This window comes from Arvicanthis niloticus, chromosome 5 (assembly GCF_011762505.2).
Source record: "Arvicanthis niloticus isolate mArvNil1 chromosome 5, mArvNil1.pat.X, whole genome shotgun sequence".
Taxonomy (NCBI): Eukaryota; Metazoa; Chordata; class Mammalia; order Rodentia; family Muridae; genus Arvicanthis; species Arvicanthis niloticus.
In genome coordinates, this window is record NC_047662.1 from 55,973,381 (window position 1) to 55,992,779 (window position 19,399).

The window sequence follows — 19,399 nt, forward strand, 5'->3', positions numbered from 1 at the left end:
AAAGCTAGAACACCAGAGCACTCTACCAGCCTGCAGGAGGGTAACAGGTTGGGAAGCGTCTCTTCCACGTGACTCAGTTGGTCTAAATCTCTCCTAGGGAGCTCAGCTGGTGTCTTAGTCAATGTTCTATTGCTGTGAAGCAGTGCCATGAGCACAGCTACTCTTATAAAGGCTCAGCAGGCATGAGAGAGAGAGAGAGAGAGAGAGAGAGAGAGAGAGAGAGAGAGAGAGAGAGAGAGAGAGAGAGAGAGAGAGAGCCTGTTTGAGCATCTGAAACCTCAAAGCCCACCCCCAGGGACACACTTATTAGCAGATGAAGTTATATAAAATGTGTTTTTAGAAAGTTGATATAATTTTTTTTCTTAAATGTTTTATGTGATATTTGTTGAGACTCTTCTCGCCTTAGCATAAGCCAGAAGACTAGGAAAACGGATCCAGAAAATGTGCATTCATGATCTTAACTTAAAATGGACAGATAGTTCTTTAGCTCTGAAACTAAAAAATAAGAAAAAAGCAATTTAACTTAGCAAGTATTTTTATGTCATAGTTATTAAGTATAAAGTGGAATTTTAAAATGAGGTATTAACTTTTGCCAGTATTTTTAAAACTTGATCTTTTGTTTGTTTAAAGGCTTTTTAAAATATAATAGGCAGATAACAGGTTCAAAGGCCAAAGACCACATGGAATAGACTAAGGTATTGTTGAGTATAGATAATTGTTACTAAAATAAGAGTTTTTTTCCTCAGAGTTTTTAATTCCACTTTAAAATCTTAAATCAGATTTGAATATAGTGATTTACTTACTCGAATTGATAGGTATGAAAATTAGTGGTGACTTAGAGCAATTTTTGGCTAGATGATAAAAAAATTCACTTAAAATATTCTTTGCCTAAATATCTCTTATATAATCTACCCCAGGCTTCATGTTCATGTTACTGTTTACTGGGCTGCATTATGCATTACCAGTTACCTGCATAGAAAGCACTGAGTAGGGGTGAGATACATTTTTGGGTCTTCTAAATACAGCAACAGGTAGAGATTTGGGGAGAGGATTAAGTTTGTTGGGAGAGAGATGTTGTGAATTTTGTTAGGTAAGAAGCTAAATTCCATGTATTTTCCTGATTTGAGCCACTATTGTGTTAGAACTTTTCCAGCCTCTGGGATACAGTGATGGACAAAATTCTGAGGCCTTATGGAGCTTAGTATAGGTCTAGGAATAAAATCAATATAAATAATATGTCGGATGGAAGGGAGGTAATACCAGTAGATACTGAGACAATTTAATTGGAGCAGTCAAGGAAAGCTATACTGAGATGCTAACATTTGAGGAAAGTCTTAGAGGAAGTGAGTAGTGAACTCCAGGATAAAGCTTCCGGTCTAGGAGAAATGTGAATGTAAAATTCAGATATTTTGTTGTTTCTTTTCTGTCAGTGCTGGGACTCATAGGCCATGAACCTGTACATGCCAGGCTGACCAAGCCTACTCAGTCCGTCAATAGGGTCTCAAGGGTGGGAGAAAGGATTAGAGAAAGAAAAGACAATTAGGCAACACTATAGTATGACTCCAGCAAGTGCTGAAGCAAGTTTATTTTTTCCCAAGCTGCTTTTATACCATTCTAAGTACATGCAAAGAGTAGGGTCAGTTCTAGGTCAAGGAACAAACAAGGGATAAACAAAATAGTCAAGGAATAACCAAAGCAATAATCAAAGTCCCATGATAACTGTATCTAGGGATGTATAAAGATGATCAAGATTCAGGAACACCTTTCACAGCTGTATTTATCTTGAACATACTTCCTGGTCCTAGCCCAATGTCAAATATTCTTGCCAATATCCTTGAAGTGGCACCAAGAACTCTCCACACCAGGCAAGCTCTCTACCGATAAGCAACTAACTTAGACAACGGTACACAGGACATTTCACATTTCCTCATGAGGCTGAGGCAGGGGCATTCCTTAAGCACATGAGTTTGAGACCAGTCTTGGCAAAACACAAGACTTCATCTCAGGGCAAGAAGACCCAAATTTATGTTGTTATTAGGATCTTCAGAATTCTGAAATGAGCATAGGTCTTTAGGAGTGGAGCGACGAAGTACAATAGGAAAGCACACAGTAGTAGTGCAAGCCACAAACCTGTTTGTGCTATCAGTGCAGTTCGGTGATCGCTGAAGTGATCACAGGTTTACCAGAAAGCAGCATACATGAATGTTGCATGTAGTTTTACGTTCTACTGGCCTTTAGCTCCAGGAGATGACTGTGCTACCAGCCCCCACCATGACTTCCCTTGAATCCTTGGGGACACACACACACACACACACACAGAGAGTTTGTTCCTTTACAACTTGCCGTAAGACACAATTGCTGGGTATTACTATCCCCCACCTGGAAAAGCGTGCCCTTAACAATATTTTAATCTCCACTCCTCCCACCTGCCCTAAACTTCAGTGGTCCCTGCCAACCATCCCTGACCATCTGACTGTAGCAGCAGCCACAGGCCCCAGCTCCTCCTGAGACCTCACATGGCTGCTGGCTTCTTCTCCTTCCAAAGCATGGCAAAAAACCCCCTCTTTTTCCTTGCAGCTGCCTTTTCCTCCTGAAATCCAGAAGTCCCGCCTGTACCTTCCTCCCAGCAATTGGCCTCCAGCTTTCTTTACTGACAGATCAAGAACCAATTGGAGAACTGGACCTTAGCATCAGAACCACCCCCTTCACATGAATACATTATGAGAGCATTGCATCTGGACATTTACATAATAGTGCAGAAGTAGAGCAATGCTCTCTGCTGCCCTAGTGTGTTCATGTATTTACTAGGAGATCAGAATTCATAATGTCCCAAAATCTATGTGTATGTGATAATACAGCAGCGTACATGGAAATACAAACAAAGATGTGCACATGGATTCAGTATTACAGGAGTGATCACACATATTTTTGCAAAGAACCACACATGGATGTCTGGATACACATATATGAATATCATACTACATTGGGATTCATGGATTTTCTACATCAATATTCAGGGAAGTACTTTACAGAAGCACATAGAAGCATAGTTGCCATCCCCTTCAATCCTTCTCCTAACTCTTCCCTAAGGGCCCCCAACCTCAGTTAGCTGTAAGTATCTGCATCTGTCTCAGCCAGCTCCTCATAGAGCCTCTCAGAGGACAGCCATGCTAGGCTGCTGTCTGCAAGCACAACGTGGCATCAGTAATAGGGTCAGGGTTTGATGCCTGTGCATAGGATGGATCCCAAGTTGAGCCTGTCACTGGATGGCCTTTCCTTCAGTCTCTACTCCATTTTTGTCCCTGCATTCCCTTTAGACAAGAACAATTCTGGGTCAAAAATTTTGAAGATGGGTGAATGGCTCCATACCTCCACTTATATCTACTGGAGGTGGTCTCTAGGGTGAGCATTTTGGCTAAGGTCATCCCCATTGAGTCCTGGGAGCCTCTCACATTCCAGGTCTCTGGAACTTTCTAGAGGTTCACCCGCCCCTCACACCTTGCAGTTGTATATTTCCAATCATTCTCTTGGCCATCTTGACTTTTCTCCTATACCCCCCTGATCCTGCCCTACTTTTCTCCTCTCCTCCCGTCTCCCACACAGATCCCTTCCTCCCTCTGCCTCTCATGGTTATTTTGCTCCCCCTTCTAAGTGGGATTGAAGCATCCTCACTTGGGCCTTCTTGTTAAATTTCATGCAGTCTGTGAGTTGTATCATGAATAGCCTACACTTTTTGGCTAATATCCACTTACTGGTGAGTACATACCATACATGTCCTTTTTGGTCTGGGTTATCTCACTCAGGATATTTTCTAGTTCTATTCATTTGCCTGAAAAATTTATGATGCCTTTGTTTTTAATATCTGAATAGTATTCCATTCTGTAAAAGAACCACATTTTCCGTATCCATTCGTTGGTTGAGGGACATTTGTGTTGTTTCCAGTTCTGACAATTACAAATAAGGCTGCTATGAACATAGTAGAGCATGTGTCCTTGTGGTATGGTGGAACATCTTTTAGGTATATGCCCAAGAGTGGTATGGCTGGGTCTTCAGGTAGAACAATTTCCAATTTTCTGAGGAGCTGCCAGATTGATTCTCAAAGTGATTGTACCAGTTTGCAATCCCAGAAATGGAAATGTGTTCCTCTTTCTCCACATCTTCACCAGCATATGCTATCACTTGAGTTTTTGATCTTAGCCATTCAGATTGGTGTAAGGTGGAATCTCAGGGTTGTTTTGATTTGCATTTCCTTGAAGACTAAAGATGCTGGCCATTTCTTTAAGTGCTTTGAGGCCATTCAAGATTCCTTTGTTGAGAATTCTGTCTAGCTCTGTACCCCATTTTTTAATTGGGTTATTTGTTTTTTTGGAGTCTAACTTCTTGAGTTCTTTATATATTTTGGATATTAGCTCTCTATCCTATATAGGGTTAATGAAGATCTTTTCCCAATCTGTACGTTGCTATTTTATCCTGTTGACAGTGTCCTTTACCTTACAGAAGCTTTTCAGTTTCATGAGATCCCATTTAGTAGTTGATCTTAGAGCCTGAGCCGCTGGTGTTCTGTTCAGGAAACTTTCCCCTGTGCCAACTTGTTTGAAGCTATTTCCCACTTTCTCTTCTTTTAGATTCAGTGTATCTAGTTTTATGTTGAGGTTCTTGATCCACTTGGACTTGAGCTTTGTGCAAGGTGATAAATATGGATCTACTTTCATTCTTCTACATGTAGCCTGGCAGTTAGACCAGCATCAGTTGTTGAAGATGCTTTCGTATTTCCACTGTATGGTTTTTAGCTTCTTTGTCAAAGATCAAGTGTCCATTGGTGTGTGGGCTTATTTCTGGGTCTTTGAGTCTATTGTCTGTTTCTGTACCAATACCATTCTTTTTTTTTTTTTTTTTTTTTTTTTAAATCACTATTGCTCTGTAGTACAGCTTGAAGTCAGAGATGGTGATTCCTCCAGAAGTTCTTTTATTTTTGAGAACTGTTTTCACTGTCTTGGTTTTTGTTTTCCATATGGAGTTGAGAATTACTCTTTCCATGTCTGTGCAGAATTGTGTTAAAACTTTTGATGCAGATTGCATTGACTCTATAGATGACCATTTTTACTATGTTAGTTTTACCAATCCATGAGCATGGGAGATCTTTCCATCTTTTGAGGTCTTCTTAAATTTCCTTCTTCAGGGACTTGAAGTTCTTGTCATACAGATCTTTCCCTTGCTTGGTTAATGTTGCACCAAGATATTTTATATTATTTGTAACTATTGTGAAGGGTGTTGTTTCCCTAATTTCTTTCTCCACCATTTTATCATTTGTATAAAAGAAGGCTACTACTGATTTGTTTGAGTTAATTTTATATACAGCCACTTTGCTGAAGTTGTTTATTAGCTGTAGGAGTTCTCCTGTAGAATTTTTGGGGTTGCTTATGTATACTATCATGTCATCCTCAAATAGTGATACCTTGACTTCTTCCTTTACAATTTGTATTTTCTTTGACTGATGTGTCAATATCTTCTATGCTGTCTTTTTGTTTCTTTGTTTGTTTGTTTGAGACAGGGTTTCTCTGTGTGTGTAGCCCTGGCTGTCCTGGAACTCACTCTGTAGACCAGGCTGGCCTCGAACTCAGAAATTCACCTGCCTCTGCCTTCCAAGTGCTGGGATTAAAGGCGTGCACCACCACCGCCCGGCCTATGCTGTCTTCTATATCCAAGATTCTCTCTACCATCTATTGTATTCTTTGGTGATGCTTGCATCTGTAGTTCCTTATCTCTTTCCTAGGTTTTCCATCTCCAGGATTGCCTCCATTTGTGTTTTCTTTGTTGTTTATATTTCGATTTTTAGGTCTTGGACCATTTTGTTCAATTCTTTCCTCTGTTTGATTGTGTTTTCCTGTATTCCTTTAAGGGATTTATTTGTTTCTTCTTTAAGGGCTTCTACCTGTTTACCTGAGTTCTATATTTCTTTAAGGGAGTTATTTATATCCTCCTTATAGCCTCTGTCATCTTCATCAGATGGGATTTTACAGCAAAATCATGTTCTTCAGGTATGTTAGGGTATCCAGCGATTGCTGTGGCAGGAGCACATTGGCTTCTGTTGCTTATGTTTTTGTGCTTGCCTTTTGCTATCTGGTTGTTTCTGGTATTAACTGGCCTGGGTGTCTCAGACTGGAGTAGGCCTCCTTGGAGGTAGGTAGAACTGTGTGACCTGGGTTAGAGCAGGCCTCCTGGAAGGCAGAAAGTGTTGTTTCTGGTTAGGACAGATCTCCTGGGAGACAGACTGGCTGGGAGCGGGGGGTGGGGGCACAGGCTCCCTGATCTGCCATAGGTTCAGGTGGAGGTACAGACCAGAATGGGGATGACAGTGGTGTCTTTTCAAACACTGATGCACTACTGCTTTAGCTATAAACTCACGCACTTTTACAACAAAGCAGTTGGATGTACTTGCTGAGCTCGGAACATGCTCGATCAGCAGCAGACAGATTTTTAGGAGTAGAGCAATGCGTGGGATGGATGGATATGTTGCACAAATGGCAGTAACAAAACAACATCAATTGTACATCAGTGCTCCATACAGAGGTGCTACTAGAGAAAAAGCACACAGAGGGAAGAGTACAGCAGAAACTCATGGCTGTAGAGCATCAGGACTCATGGAAGTACTGCACCCAGTGATATCTTAGTGCATCACTGCACATGAATGTCTTAGTTGAGCACTCTACTCGAGTCTATGATAAAAGTACTACAGGATGGAATCTCTGCAAAAGTTCTATGTGCACTTACCACTGCAGCATAAAGTGATGTGCATGAACAGCAGAGTCCATGTATTTGTATAGGGCTGAACATTCATGTGACATAGCAGGACCCTGTACTTGGGACCCAGACTCTGCTCTTCTACAGTTTAGAATGTTGGAATGCCTCTTTCTTTGCTCTCTCTTCCATCTCTCCTCTCTCTCTCCATCTCACCTTTATCACTGCTTTCCCCCTCTCCTTTATCTCACACTCTCTTCTCTCATCGTCTCCTCTCACTTCTCTCATCATTCCTCTCATAACTTTATATCCTTTCTCTCTCCCTGCCTCTATCTCTCTGTGTCCCTTTCTCCCTGTCTTTCTGTCTCTGCTTCTCTCTTCTTTTCTGTCCCTCTGTCTCTCTTCCCTTCTCTCCCTCCCTCTCTCTTCTCGTCTCTCTTCTCTCTACTTTCTCCTTTTTCCATCTCACCTCGATGTCTATACTCCCTCCACATGCTCCACATGGCATCTATCATTAGTCTTTTCTTTCTCTCCTTGCTCTCCTCCTCGCTCCCCCCTCACCTCTCTTCCCTCTGTCTTCTATCTCTAGCCCTATTCTCTTGCTCTGACCTCTTTCCTACTCTTTAATCATTCTTTCTCTATTCTTTCTCCCACCCATCTCCTCTTTCTTCTTGTTCTCCCCCTCTACCTTTGTTCCCTACTCCTTTCCTCTTTTTCAGCCCCGTCTTTCTTGCTCAGGGTCTGTCTGACCCCTCTTCTTTTCCCTCATGCTCTCTCCACTCTCTCTTCTCCTTCTATCCTCTCTCACCCTCTCAGTCTGTCTTGTCTCTCTTACTGTCTTATCACTGCCCTTTGTCTCCTTCCTAACTCCTCTCCTCTGATTTCCATTCTTATCTCTTGTTCTCTTTCTCCCTGTCCCTCCTCTCTCTCTCTCATTTTTTTCTTTCTAATTTGTCACTCTCCCATTCTCTGGTTTGCTTCACCTTCATCTTCTCTCTCTCATTCCTCTCTCTCCCCCATCTCTATGTTCTTTCTTTTCCTTTCTCACTCTTATGTGACTTTGACCTCCTGTCTCTCTCCATTCTCTCTTTCCTTTTCATTGCTGCTGCTTTACTATAACCTCCATTTGCACTGTTTACTTGGAATATACAATTCCAGTGAACTGCACTACTCCAAGGCAAGAAAAAGTGGCCTCTTGTTCTACTTCAGTCATACACAGATCTGTATAAGTACAACCTTCTGCTATGTTGTTAATGCATGTTAGAGAGAGGGAGGAGAGAGAGAAGACAGATGGAGAGAGGATCGAGAAGAGGAAGGGAGCAGGAGAGAAAGGTATAGGAGAGAGGGGGAGAAGAGTAAGATACAATTAATTCAATGCAAAAAGGAGAGAGGGGAGAAAGGGTGAAGGGGTGAAAGTAAGGGTAGAGAGAGATAATAGAGAATGCAGAGAGAGGGAGAGTAAAGCGAGAGGCAGGAGTGGGGAGCAGGAGGAAGAAGAAGGAGAAAATGGAGGATTGAGAAGAAAGAAGTGTGGGGGGGATGGAGAACAGAAAGGATCAAAAGTGGGGAGTGAAATATAAAGAAAATATGAGTGGGAGGAGAGAGTGAGAGTGAGGAGTTAGAGAGAAAAGAGAATTAGAGAGGAGAGAGAGAGACAAGAGAGAGGAAGGAAATATGAGAGAATGGGGACGGGAGAGGAGGATACAGAGGGAGGAAAGAGAGACAGGGAGAGAGATCATAGGTAAGACAGAAGATATAAGACAAAAGGAGGGAGAAAAGAAGGGAAGAGAGAAAAGGGTAAGAGAGAAGCTAGAGATGGAACAAGAGAGGAAAGAGTCAAGAGAAGAGAGAATTAGGAGAGGAGAGTTAGACAGGAAGGAGAGGAGGGACAGAGAGTAGAGAAGGGAGAGGGGGGAGAAAGACAGAACAGTGATAGAGGAGAGGGAAGGAGAGACAGAGAAGAGAGAGAAGATACAGAGAAGGGAGAAGACGGGAGAGAAATGGAAGAAATGAGCAAGCAAGGAGAGAAAGGAGAGAGGAGTCCAGAAAAAAAGAGAAGAGATAATAGAGAAAGCAAAATGTACAGTGGAGAGAAGAGAAAAAAAAAAAAAAAAAAGAGTGGGGAGTGAGAGGCGAGGGTGAAGGTAAGTGAAGTGGAAATTTCTGCTTGTCTCATGTGACACAGACTCACATGATGTTTTGCTGAGGCAGGACCCATGAGACAACACATGATGTTTGGGGAGAGTATAAATAGGATTCAACAGACAGTGACATGAGCACTTGCATAGCTAGTTGTGTGACTCTGGTCTTGCATCTTCGAAGATCTTGAGTTCACTGAGAGGGGCACTGGCAGAGAGCTCCTGGCATACTACTTGTCCTGGTCACTCCCACTAACTTGTGCTAATTTGGTGAAGGCCTAGCAGTTTCTGATGGATAGAGCTATCATTGCTGATTCATGCTTGATACTTTTGAACTGGACAGTCAGTATCTGGATAACGGAGATTGAAATCACCCACAAAGAACTACTTCTAAACAGGCCCACCCACATCCCCTTGTCCTATTTACCATCTTTTCTCTCCTACCTTTGGAAGTGTTTGAGAACCCTTATTAAAGTAGGTTTTGAAAAATCTAAGTGTACAGGTAATGGGGGAGAGAGAAGAGCATGAGATGAGAGAAAGATGAATACAAGGAAATAAGAGAGAGGGAAAGGGGGAAAGAGATGGGAGATAGGATTGGGAAAGGCATGTAGTGGGGAGAGGGGGGAAGAGAAAAGGAAAAGGTAGGAGAGGACAGAGAACAAAGAGAAATGGGAGGAGTGCATAGGGAGAAAGGGGGGAGACAGAAAAGGGGCAGGGAGGGAGGGAAGGAGAAAGAAATAGAGGGAGGGAGGAGGGAGGGAGGGAGCTTGGTCTACTTAATAAGTTGCAGAACTGCCAAGGCTATGTAGAGAGACCCTGTCTCAAAGAAAAAAAAGTTTGTTCTGGGAGGACTCAGTGGAGAGAGATACATGATAAAACACCTAAGAAAAGTCTGTGTCCCCAAAATGCCAATTTGACTTTTGGTATTTAGGGATTCCTGAACTAAATACAATGTTGCATTAATTCATAGATCACTTGCTGCATGCCAGAATTTGTGCAGATTTGGGTAACCATGTTTCTCCCACTCTTGTCTCCTCTGTACCACCTGATATGATTCTTTAATGTACATCATAGTTGAGCTTTATCATCCAAAGTTGTTTGATAGTTCATAATAACATGAGACATGTTTGCTTCCTGATTTTCTGATTTCCAGTGTTGAACCATGTTAGAAAGGCACTAGAGGTCAGAGCTCTAAGAGACTTGTCAACTCAGTCTTTCCAACTTCAGGTTCTTACTTGAAATGAGTGGAAGAGTCTGAAAGAAAAGTAGTGCCAAATGTGGGATCATTTCCCTTTGGTTGACTGACTTTAGTCAAGAGCCTGGCTGGCTTGTCCATCTTTCCTTTGGACACATTATCTCTGCATCCTTTTTCCGTTAACAAGACTCTGATGACTCTGTACTCCACATCACCAGGCACCATCAGTGAAGGACCACAGGTTGTACTTGGACTTTCCCCTTTACTGAAGACAGACAAAAGTCCTGTGATGTTATGTTTTTCCTGATGCTTATGTTTTGAGTATAAATATTATCCTCTGTGGAGGGGTTATCATTGATAATCGTTAAAGTTAGCACGCTTCAAATTCTGTTGATCACATAGTAATGCCCATTAGTCTTCTGTCTTTATTGCTCATTGTTAGTATGTAAGTAATCTATAATTACATTGTACTTACATTGTATTATGTAAATACACTCCTATTCATGCTGAAGTCTCCTTTTAACTAGCTAAGTATTGGATCACTTTCTCTGTTGAAATGTGAAGAAGTTTGGCCTCATTGAAAAACAGTTTGAATAAAACATGTTATATCTTATAATGAATATACATCTTAAAATTTAAAAAAAGTTTTTTCATACAAGTTTTATTACAAAATTATAGTGAAATAGTTTTGAACCAGAACTTGTAGGGTATTTGGATTGAGTTTTAAATTTTGCTTTCTCTAACTAGGTTTTCATTTCATTTTGTTTGTTTTATTGTTGTTGTTGTTTTGTTTTAACAGACTGCAGCTATTTAAAACATGTCATTTAAAAAAACCCAAATTCCTTAAGTTTTTATGTCATTATCAACAAAATTTTTAAAGTCGTGAACTAATAGCTAACATTATTTCATGAAAATACATGTATCATCTTTCCCAGAAAAAAAAATAAAGTTTATTTTTAGAAACTAAAAACATTATAACACCAATCATGAAATGGCCATGAGAAGGAGTCACAAAGCTCTGGGCATTTCCCTGGCATTCTGTTTCCCAAGAACAGTGATGTCATAATGTCCCACTGCGTCTTAGGACCTGCTGGGCCACAAGAAGAAAGTCCTAAGGAGACAGTAGATTGCTGGATAAATCACACCAATTTCCCGATGGATTTTATACTGTTGATCTTTTTATTTGGGGTTTTCCTCTCAGACATTATCAGTCTACAGCCCATTGTAGAACGTAAGTAAATATTTGATTAGTCAATCCGAAGGATGACTCTCAATGATAGAAAGTCAGAATATGGAAATTCTCTGCATGATGATTGATGGAGGTGTAACATAATTTAACTTTTAAATATCGGTCTCTAATTGTGAATAAATTTCAGTGGGAGGAAGCAGTAAAGAAAACTAACACCTCTACTCAATGGTATGTCATGTTTCCTTTCTAGAGAACCCTGGTATGATGCTTTCGGATGAAGAACAGTATTATGCGGACGAAGAAAATAATACAGATAGGGATTCTATGATTTTACACAAATCAGAAGAGAATGAAGTTGATACTCCTGCCAATGAGAAAACGGGCAATTACTATAAAGACATAAAACAGTGTAAGTTTTTGAAGTTAATAGCATATACCAAAAGTTTATGCAAAAATATAATCATGCTAGTTTGTTTTGTTTTTTGTTTTTGTTTTTGCTTTTTTGTTGTTGCTGCTGCTTGGTTTGTAACCTCCCATCGTGGTTTCTTTTCCAGTTTTGAATTTCTAATTCACTTTGTAGTTACTTCAGTGTGTAAAGTTAATGCCTTGCTTCCTACAACTCTTTATGAGGTGTTATGAAATGGAAGAAGGCTGTCTTTGCCACTGTTTCTGTTCATCATGGCACTGTCACTCTTCCTCATGTTAGTGAAAACTGATCTAATTCCAAGGCAAGTTAGTCAAAACTTATTTTGAGGTGTGAATCAGTTTTGAAGGTTGCTGAAACAAAACACCTCAAATTAAAAGGATCAAGACAATCAAAAACTATTTTCCTATACTTCTAGAAGCTGGAAATCCAAAATCAAAAAACCAGACAAGGGCTCCATCCCAACCAAAGGTTGGGAATCCTTTCTTGCTTCCTTCAGCCGCTGTGGCCAAGGTGCTGTGGAGGCATCAGCTTAGTCTATGCCTCACCCTCTTCCTGTGGTAGTCTCCCTGTGTCTATATGCAATGACATTAAACAAAGCCAATTAAGGGCACACTATACTCAAATCTGGTTTTGTTTTTAATTATATTTTTAACAACTGTATCTCTAATCCTGTCTCATTTTCTGAGACATTAAGGTTAGAACTTAGTGACAATATTGCTCTTCTAAAAATTGATCTTGGCATCTTATACATACTGACATATTTTCTATGAATTTCCACAACAATTGTTTCACATGGTTATGTATCCTAAGAAAATTATTTTGATGTTTTTCCTCTTGAATTTTCACCTTACCCCTTGCGTCACTTCCTTTGAAGAAGAAAAAAGTCTCATATTTATTGTTTATAATTATTTTTTCTTTAGTCATACTTTTCTTTAGTGGATACTTTTTAAAGTTAAAAAATACTGTGAAGAAAAAAAAAATGCAATGAATAAGAAGTGATTTACTGGTTGCTAAAGACTTGGGATTTTCTTTGTAGATGTGTTCACCACACCAAATGTAAAGGGTACGAATTCTGAAATAACTGTGACTGCCACAACTGGTGTGAAATTTTCTATGAAGACCTGTAAGTACTGAATGCACCTTCAGTACTGCACACACCAAGACCATAGGATTCCAAAGCAGCCCTGGGGAAAATGGGGGAGGCCCAGGATTTCACCTCTACTGTTCATCTTGTACTTCTGGAAGACAGCAGAGTTTTGTCATCTCCGTCCCCCGAGCCCCCCACCCACACACACATTTTTTTCTGTAACATTTTGTGAGTCTCTATGCTCATTACAGTGACCATTCTAGAAAGCAGGAAGGCAGAGTTTCTCACTTCTAAACCTCCTGTTTTTCAGTTTGCATGGAAAGAAACATTAACTAAATTAATATTCCAGGCTATTACTCACCTTTCTTAAATCCATGTTTGTGGGGTTTTTCTCTTTTATACTTTTATATTTTGAATGATGTGAAATATCAAAAAGTGACCTTTTTCTGGCTATGGCAATTTCAATACTGGGGCAGACTCATTGATGCCCAATTATTAACAAATTTACTTGACAATAATGGAGTATTTGATCAATTTCAAACCTTTGGCACTCACACTTTAGGACAAACTCAGTTAATTCACCAGGGGCATCTTGTTTGTGTAGATCAAACATCTTGAGTTGTGTGGAATAAGATATAGTTAACTGACACTTAAGTATTCCAGGCACCTCAAATTTTCAACAATACCAGTTACTGAGAACCATAGTACCCAAAGAAAAAAAAATCCAAGATCCTAGATTCCATCCCCACAGCTAGAGGATTGTGAAGAAGAGTTGAAGTGTAGACTATTCCAGAAGAGCAAGCCCATCAAATAAACAGAGAGTTCCAGGATAGCTTTCACTAATGATAAATTGCTTGGGCATAGTCTCTATAAGGCAAATGGAGACAATTGGGTGGTCCTCTCCTTAGTGGGAATTAATGGTTTTATTGCAGCTGGAATTAGTCTCCTGTTTTGAGTCCTGTCTGAATCAGTTATTTTCAGAAATAGGACCCCTTTTCTACCCTTTCTCATTAACAGGATTACCTGTGCTGGATTTGTAAGCTCTATGAATTCATTGTGTCCCTCCAGAGAATTCTCCCTCTTGAGGGATGGTACCCCATATGGAACATATGGCTAAATTAACCAGTACAGCCCAAATGTTCTGTGGTGCAGTTCCACAAGGATGCATCATAGGCTGAGGTTTACACTTAGGCCTGCCTAGCGAGCCTGCCAAAGCCAACCATCGTACCCTATAGCCCTCCGTTACCTCTAAAGGCCTAACTTACATGCTTTTACTCTCTTTCATAGAGTAAAGACATATTAACCCTACTTCAGGCATCCCATACTCAATAAACATCATTCTCCAAGGCCTTTCTTCCTCATCTTCATTTCTGATTAAAAAAAAAAAAAAAAGTCATTCTCTTTCCTTGTTTTCTCCTTGTCTTGACAATTGGTCATTATTTTAATATGCTGAAAATACTTTTTCCTTTTTCTAGATAAAACCGCCAAACCAACTGCCAGTGGAGAAGAAGAAAAACCTAATGAACCCTCTCGTAAAAGTATTAAGACTACTACACTGTATTTGATATCAGGAGCATATTGTTATGTGGCCTATGCCATTATCTTTCACTCCTTTGAACTTGACATAAGTGAACAGCATGCCTAAAGAGCCCATGCTGCTATTGTTTAGAGTCACCTGGAATCTTTTAAGTGGCAAATATGTAAGAGTCTATTTTCAAATGCACCTGAAAAGCAATGGGAAGTGAATATTATAGAAGTTTTAAAATATTTATAAATATACATGTAAATTTATAAAATTCATTTATAAAAGTTTAAATTTATCTAAGATAAACATATGGGGTATATTTTCATATTTTTGGTGACTGTACATTTTTCTGCTTAAGGAATAAATGTATCTCTAGTCACAATGATTAATGTTTCATAAGATTATTTGAGGGAGGGTCTCTAGAATGGGAGGCTATAAATTCAAAATTACTGTTTTATTTTCTTGCCAAGATCCTTGTTCCTTATGAAATATTTGTGAAGCTATACAACCCAGGATGACTCTCATAGGTTTTTGAGTGAGTGTGTAATTAATTGGAGACAGTAGATTCTCATCCATTACTCCTGTTATCTCTTTTGAACAGCCTCAACCCCCAATGTGCCTGCGTTTTGGACAATGTTAGCTAAAGGTAAATTAATGTTGTAAAGTAACTGGGGAAATGTTTTTATTTTCTAACAGTTTATATAAGAAGACATTCATAACATTTTATATAAGAAAGACAAGACTGACTTAAATATTTCTAACAATAATCAACACATGAATGTTTACTGCCCCGTGTAAAAGCAAATGTTGTACTCGGAGAAATGATAAAAGTTGCAGTTTCTGAGTCTTCTGCACCCAGAAGTATGTCTCCTGCAAAGGTTGCAATCTAGAGTGCATCTTAAAATCAAGAAGACACTAGCTGGTCTAGGGAAGTTGGTTTCCCTGTCTTTCATTGTGTCGCAGGTAACTAGCATGATCTTCTTATTTTCTACCTTTGACTCCAGAAAGAGATGAGGCCAGATCAAAAACTCATCCAGCTGAGTTCATGATTCAGCATTTAGACTAGGTTTTCGCTCAGTGCAGCTCCTTTATGTTTGGAGCAGCGTGTGCATAAACACACAGGCATGCACATATAAGTGAAAAGTATCAGTGTATATTTGTGCACGAAAGTAATGTGTACAACATAAATACACAAGTACACATGCCCAATATAATGCACAGATCAGTCTATGCTTGCATGTATTCTATGCAGCTACAGAGGTTCACATTAACATAAGTAATATATGTGTCACATACACATTATAAAAAATGAAATACACAACGTATTCACTTGACTATCATTATTTGTATGTTTTGTATTTACATTCAGGATTTTCTACTCACTGAGATTTCTTTGTTACCATAATGTCAGTATTTGTAGAATCTTCAAGGTCATTTATCAGTATTGAGGTAGCTTCAAATATTTTTAGTTTCCTCACAGGTACAGTCAGTCATTCCTTGAACTGGCCCCTAAGCATAGTATTAAATAGTTTGTTAATGTCTCTAATAGTATGATGGACCCTATGGAAAATACACACATATTAGATAAGCTCTGTTTGAACATGAGTTATAGAGATATTCACTTTACAACGCAACACTAGAATGAATAGTAAGAATAGACTTTACATATTATACACATACCTTTATACACATGCGAAAATTTTAGTAAGTTAATGTTACTTAGCATAACATCAACATATTGTCTTAACAGTTATAAATGAAACGGCAGTGACCATGGATGATAAAGATCTATTTTTTCAACCAATTCCAGGTAAGAACAAAGCACTTTAATTAATAGATACATAAATGTCACATGGATTTTAGTGGCTGCATTGTGAAACAACTTCTCATAGCAAAGGGTACTGTATGTGGAAGAGCGGAATTGACACCAATGCCACATCAGAGAGGATATTGACTACATTAGACAACTTACACCTCTCGTGTTCTTGTTGCCCTTTTACCAGTGATTATTACTATCTTCCAGCCTTCTGACATAAAATGTTGAAACAGATTGATATGTGATATGTGTGTGTGATAAAATATACACGATATATTATTGAATATATAGAATATATACAATAAAGGTTATATATGTATTATATATGTAATTGTCTTTTAAAAATAGGCTTTTCTTTATAGAGTTTTAAGTTTAAAAAAAATCAATAGCAAAAAATGTAGAGTTTCCCATGTCCAACCCTTCTTTTGGTTTCTAATTTTTTGATGTTAAGACTTTGTGTGTGTGTGTGTGTGTGTGTGTGTGTGTGTACCACATGTATCTATGTACCTGTGGAGGCCAGAAGAGTGTGTCAGATCCCCTGGAAGTGGGGTTACAGGTGTGTAGGAGCCTCTTGATATGGGTCCCTAGAACCAAACTCTTAGTTTGGATGGAAAGTTATATTAAAAGGCAATGTTTTAATTTTCTTCAAACCCTTTGCCCTACAAGTAAATAATTGAAAATGACATATGTTTTGTGGCATGTCTAAGATCTGTTTGCTCAGTTCTGTAATGACTTCTTTATGAAAAGTAGCTTTTGACTTAAGCTATTTTAAGAAAGTGGAGTGATAGAGGCAGGTGGATTTCTGAGTTCAAGGCCAGCCTGGTCTACAGAGTGAGTTCCAGGACAGCCAAGGCTATACAGAGAAACCCTGTCTCGAAAAAACAAAAAACAAAAAAAAAAGTGGAGTGATGACAAATCACTGGTCAGATGACAAATGGTAGGTACCTTAGGAACATGTTGTCATCTCTGGATGTTTTTCACTTGGGTGACTGAATGTGGAGTGGATTCCTACCATTTGCTGAGGATATATTGTATATCAGGTGTACTGATATATATTCACACACTATATGTCACATATTCTGATATATATTTACACACTGTATGTTGGGTGTACTGATACATATTCACACACACTATATATCAGGTGTTCTGATATATATTCACATACTGTATATATCAGATGTTCTGATATATATTCACACACTGTATATATCAGGTGTTCTGATATATATTCACACACTGTATATATCAGGTGTTCTGATATATATTCACACACAGTATTGGGTATTCTGGTGCTTTAGCCACAATATGTGCGTTCTCCCACCATGTTCATTCTATGAAGAAATTGGGGTGTAAAGCAAAGGCCAGCCCAAATTCTGTAACTTTCAGTGGGTAGATATGCTAAAGCCTTCTCTGGTTATGGCTTTCTCTTTGATAAATATACTGTGTTAGAAAGAGTGAAAGATTTGCAGGAAAGGGAGACCAGGGCAAACTACCCTTCATATGTACTTTTTTTTAGGAGAGTCCTAGGCAACCACAATAAAGCCCTGAAGTAAAAGCAATTAGGAGGGACAGCATCGTGGACTGTAGGCACTCACGATAGGGCCTTGAAAACACACAGATCTTTCAGTTCTTGGAATGTAAGAAGGGTGCAGCTTCATGGCTGTAGGCAGCTCTGAAGAGCTAGACCTTCAGTTCTATCAGCTTCCTTCAGATCAGAGAACAAAGCCAATTTCTGACCTTTGTTTACACTGTGGTAGATGAGAAATTGTATACCACTGCCCGAATCTGGCTTAACCTATGTGGCTCCTGGCACAGAGAAAGGCTTTAAACAAGAGAGTAAAGTTTCAGTTAAAGGTTGTCTTGAGCCTAAATGTTAGGAGACAGGGGTGACTTGGGTTAAGGAAGAAGTCAATGAGAGTTACAAAGTCATAGCAGTTCTCTGTAACTCAGCCTCTGTCTCTGTCTGCTGGGGATGTGGCTTGATTTGGGAGGGACAGAACAGCAGCTTGATGGTCTTTTGAGATAACTGCGTGAACATACCCACGTATAAAGACTTTGCAGCATCTTGATCCTAGCCTTAGGGAAGCAGAGACAGGCAGATCTCTGGGAGTTCAAGGCAATCATCAGCCAGTTCTACTGAGGGAATCCCAGAATAATCAAATCCTTCCCCTGACCCCCCCAAAACTTAAAAACTATTTTAGTTTCAGATTTTTTTGCTATGAAGAGACACTATGACCAAGGCAACTCTTAAAAAGAAAGGACAATATTTGAGGCCGGCTTACAGTTTCAGAGGTTTAGTCCATTATCATTATGGTGAGAAGCATGGCAGCATCCAGGCAGACATGGTGCTGGAGGAGCTGAAAGTTGTCCAACTTGATCCTAAGGCAGCAGAAGGGGACTGTCTTCTGCAGGCAGCCAGGATGGGCTCTAATTATACATTAGGCAGAGCTTGAGCACAGGAGACCTTAAACACATGTGTACACACAGTGACACATTTTTTCCAAGGCCACACCTCCTAATAGTGTCATTCCATATAGCCAAACATTGAAACATATGAATCTATGGGTGTCATACCTATTCAGCCCACCATAGGAAATATAGGTGTATTTAAGGAGTACAGTCATTTTAATATAATCTACTTGAATATTCTCAAATGGGTCAGATAACAATCATTCACAACTATACACATCTCATTCTGCATGGACAATATAATTTTTGTTTGTTGGTTGGTATTAGAGACTGAACCTAGGCTTTCAGTCTTGCTAACAAGAGTTCTACTGCTGGATCATATCACAGGTACAATCATTAAAGTGTTCAAAAATCAGAGAACATTGGCATGGGAATATATATTTGCAATTGCCTATAAATATTACCTAGAAAGTAGTGAGATGCCTGGAAGACTGGGAGTGGGCATGGGTGAATGTGAGAAGGAAAGTTTCAACATTCAGTATATTTTAAGTCAGACATATTCTCAAGAAGGCCAAACATCTGACAGAAAAGCAGTTTCACGTGATTTTTATCAGATCCATAATGTTTCTGGAGCCAGACATAATTCTGTAATTTAACTCATTTCAGGAATTTAAAAAAGTTATTTTCATTTCTTTAGCAATGTCAAGCACACGGAATTTGTCTCTTAATAAAATGGCAAACTTATCTTAAGCCTTATAGAGGAAACCACCAACACTACACACACACTTTTAGTTTCAAAGAATAACCAGTGCATGCCAGCAGCAGTGCATACAACTGTCCTTCCTGGAGCACCAGTGCCTTATAAATTGTTC

At 39.4% G+C, this 19,399-nt stretch overlaps 1 protein-coding gene across 3 annotated transcripts in view; it reads left to right on the forward strand.

Annotated features, from left to right (window-relative positions):
• Positions 1–19,399, forward strand: part of Eqtn (equatorin) — a 31,703-nt gene that overhangs the window by 2,419 nt on the left and 9,885 nt on the right. Inside the window, exons 1-6 of one of the 3 annotated variants that reach the window (XM_034503543.2) lie at positions 11,145–11,302; positions 11,511–11,669; positions 12,724–12,810; positions 14,250–14,312; positions 14,901–14,945; positions 16,050–16,109. In XM_034503543.2, coding sequence (XP_034359434.1) covers positions 11,227–11,302; positions 11,511–11,669; positions 12,724–12,810; positions 14,250–14,312; positions 14,901–14,945; positions 16,050–16,109 — 490 coding nt within the window. In that variant the 5' untranslated portion in view covers positions 11,145–11,226. Of the gene's footprint in view, positions 1–11,144; positions 11,303–11,510; positions 11,670–12,723; positions 12,811–14,249; positions 14,313–14,900; positions 14,946–16,049; positions 16,110–19,399 lie in introns of those variants that run through there. The other 2 variants (XM_076934656.1, XM_076934657.1) reach the window with 2 other exon arrangements.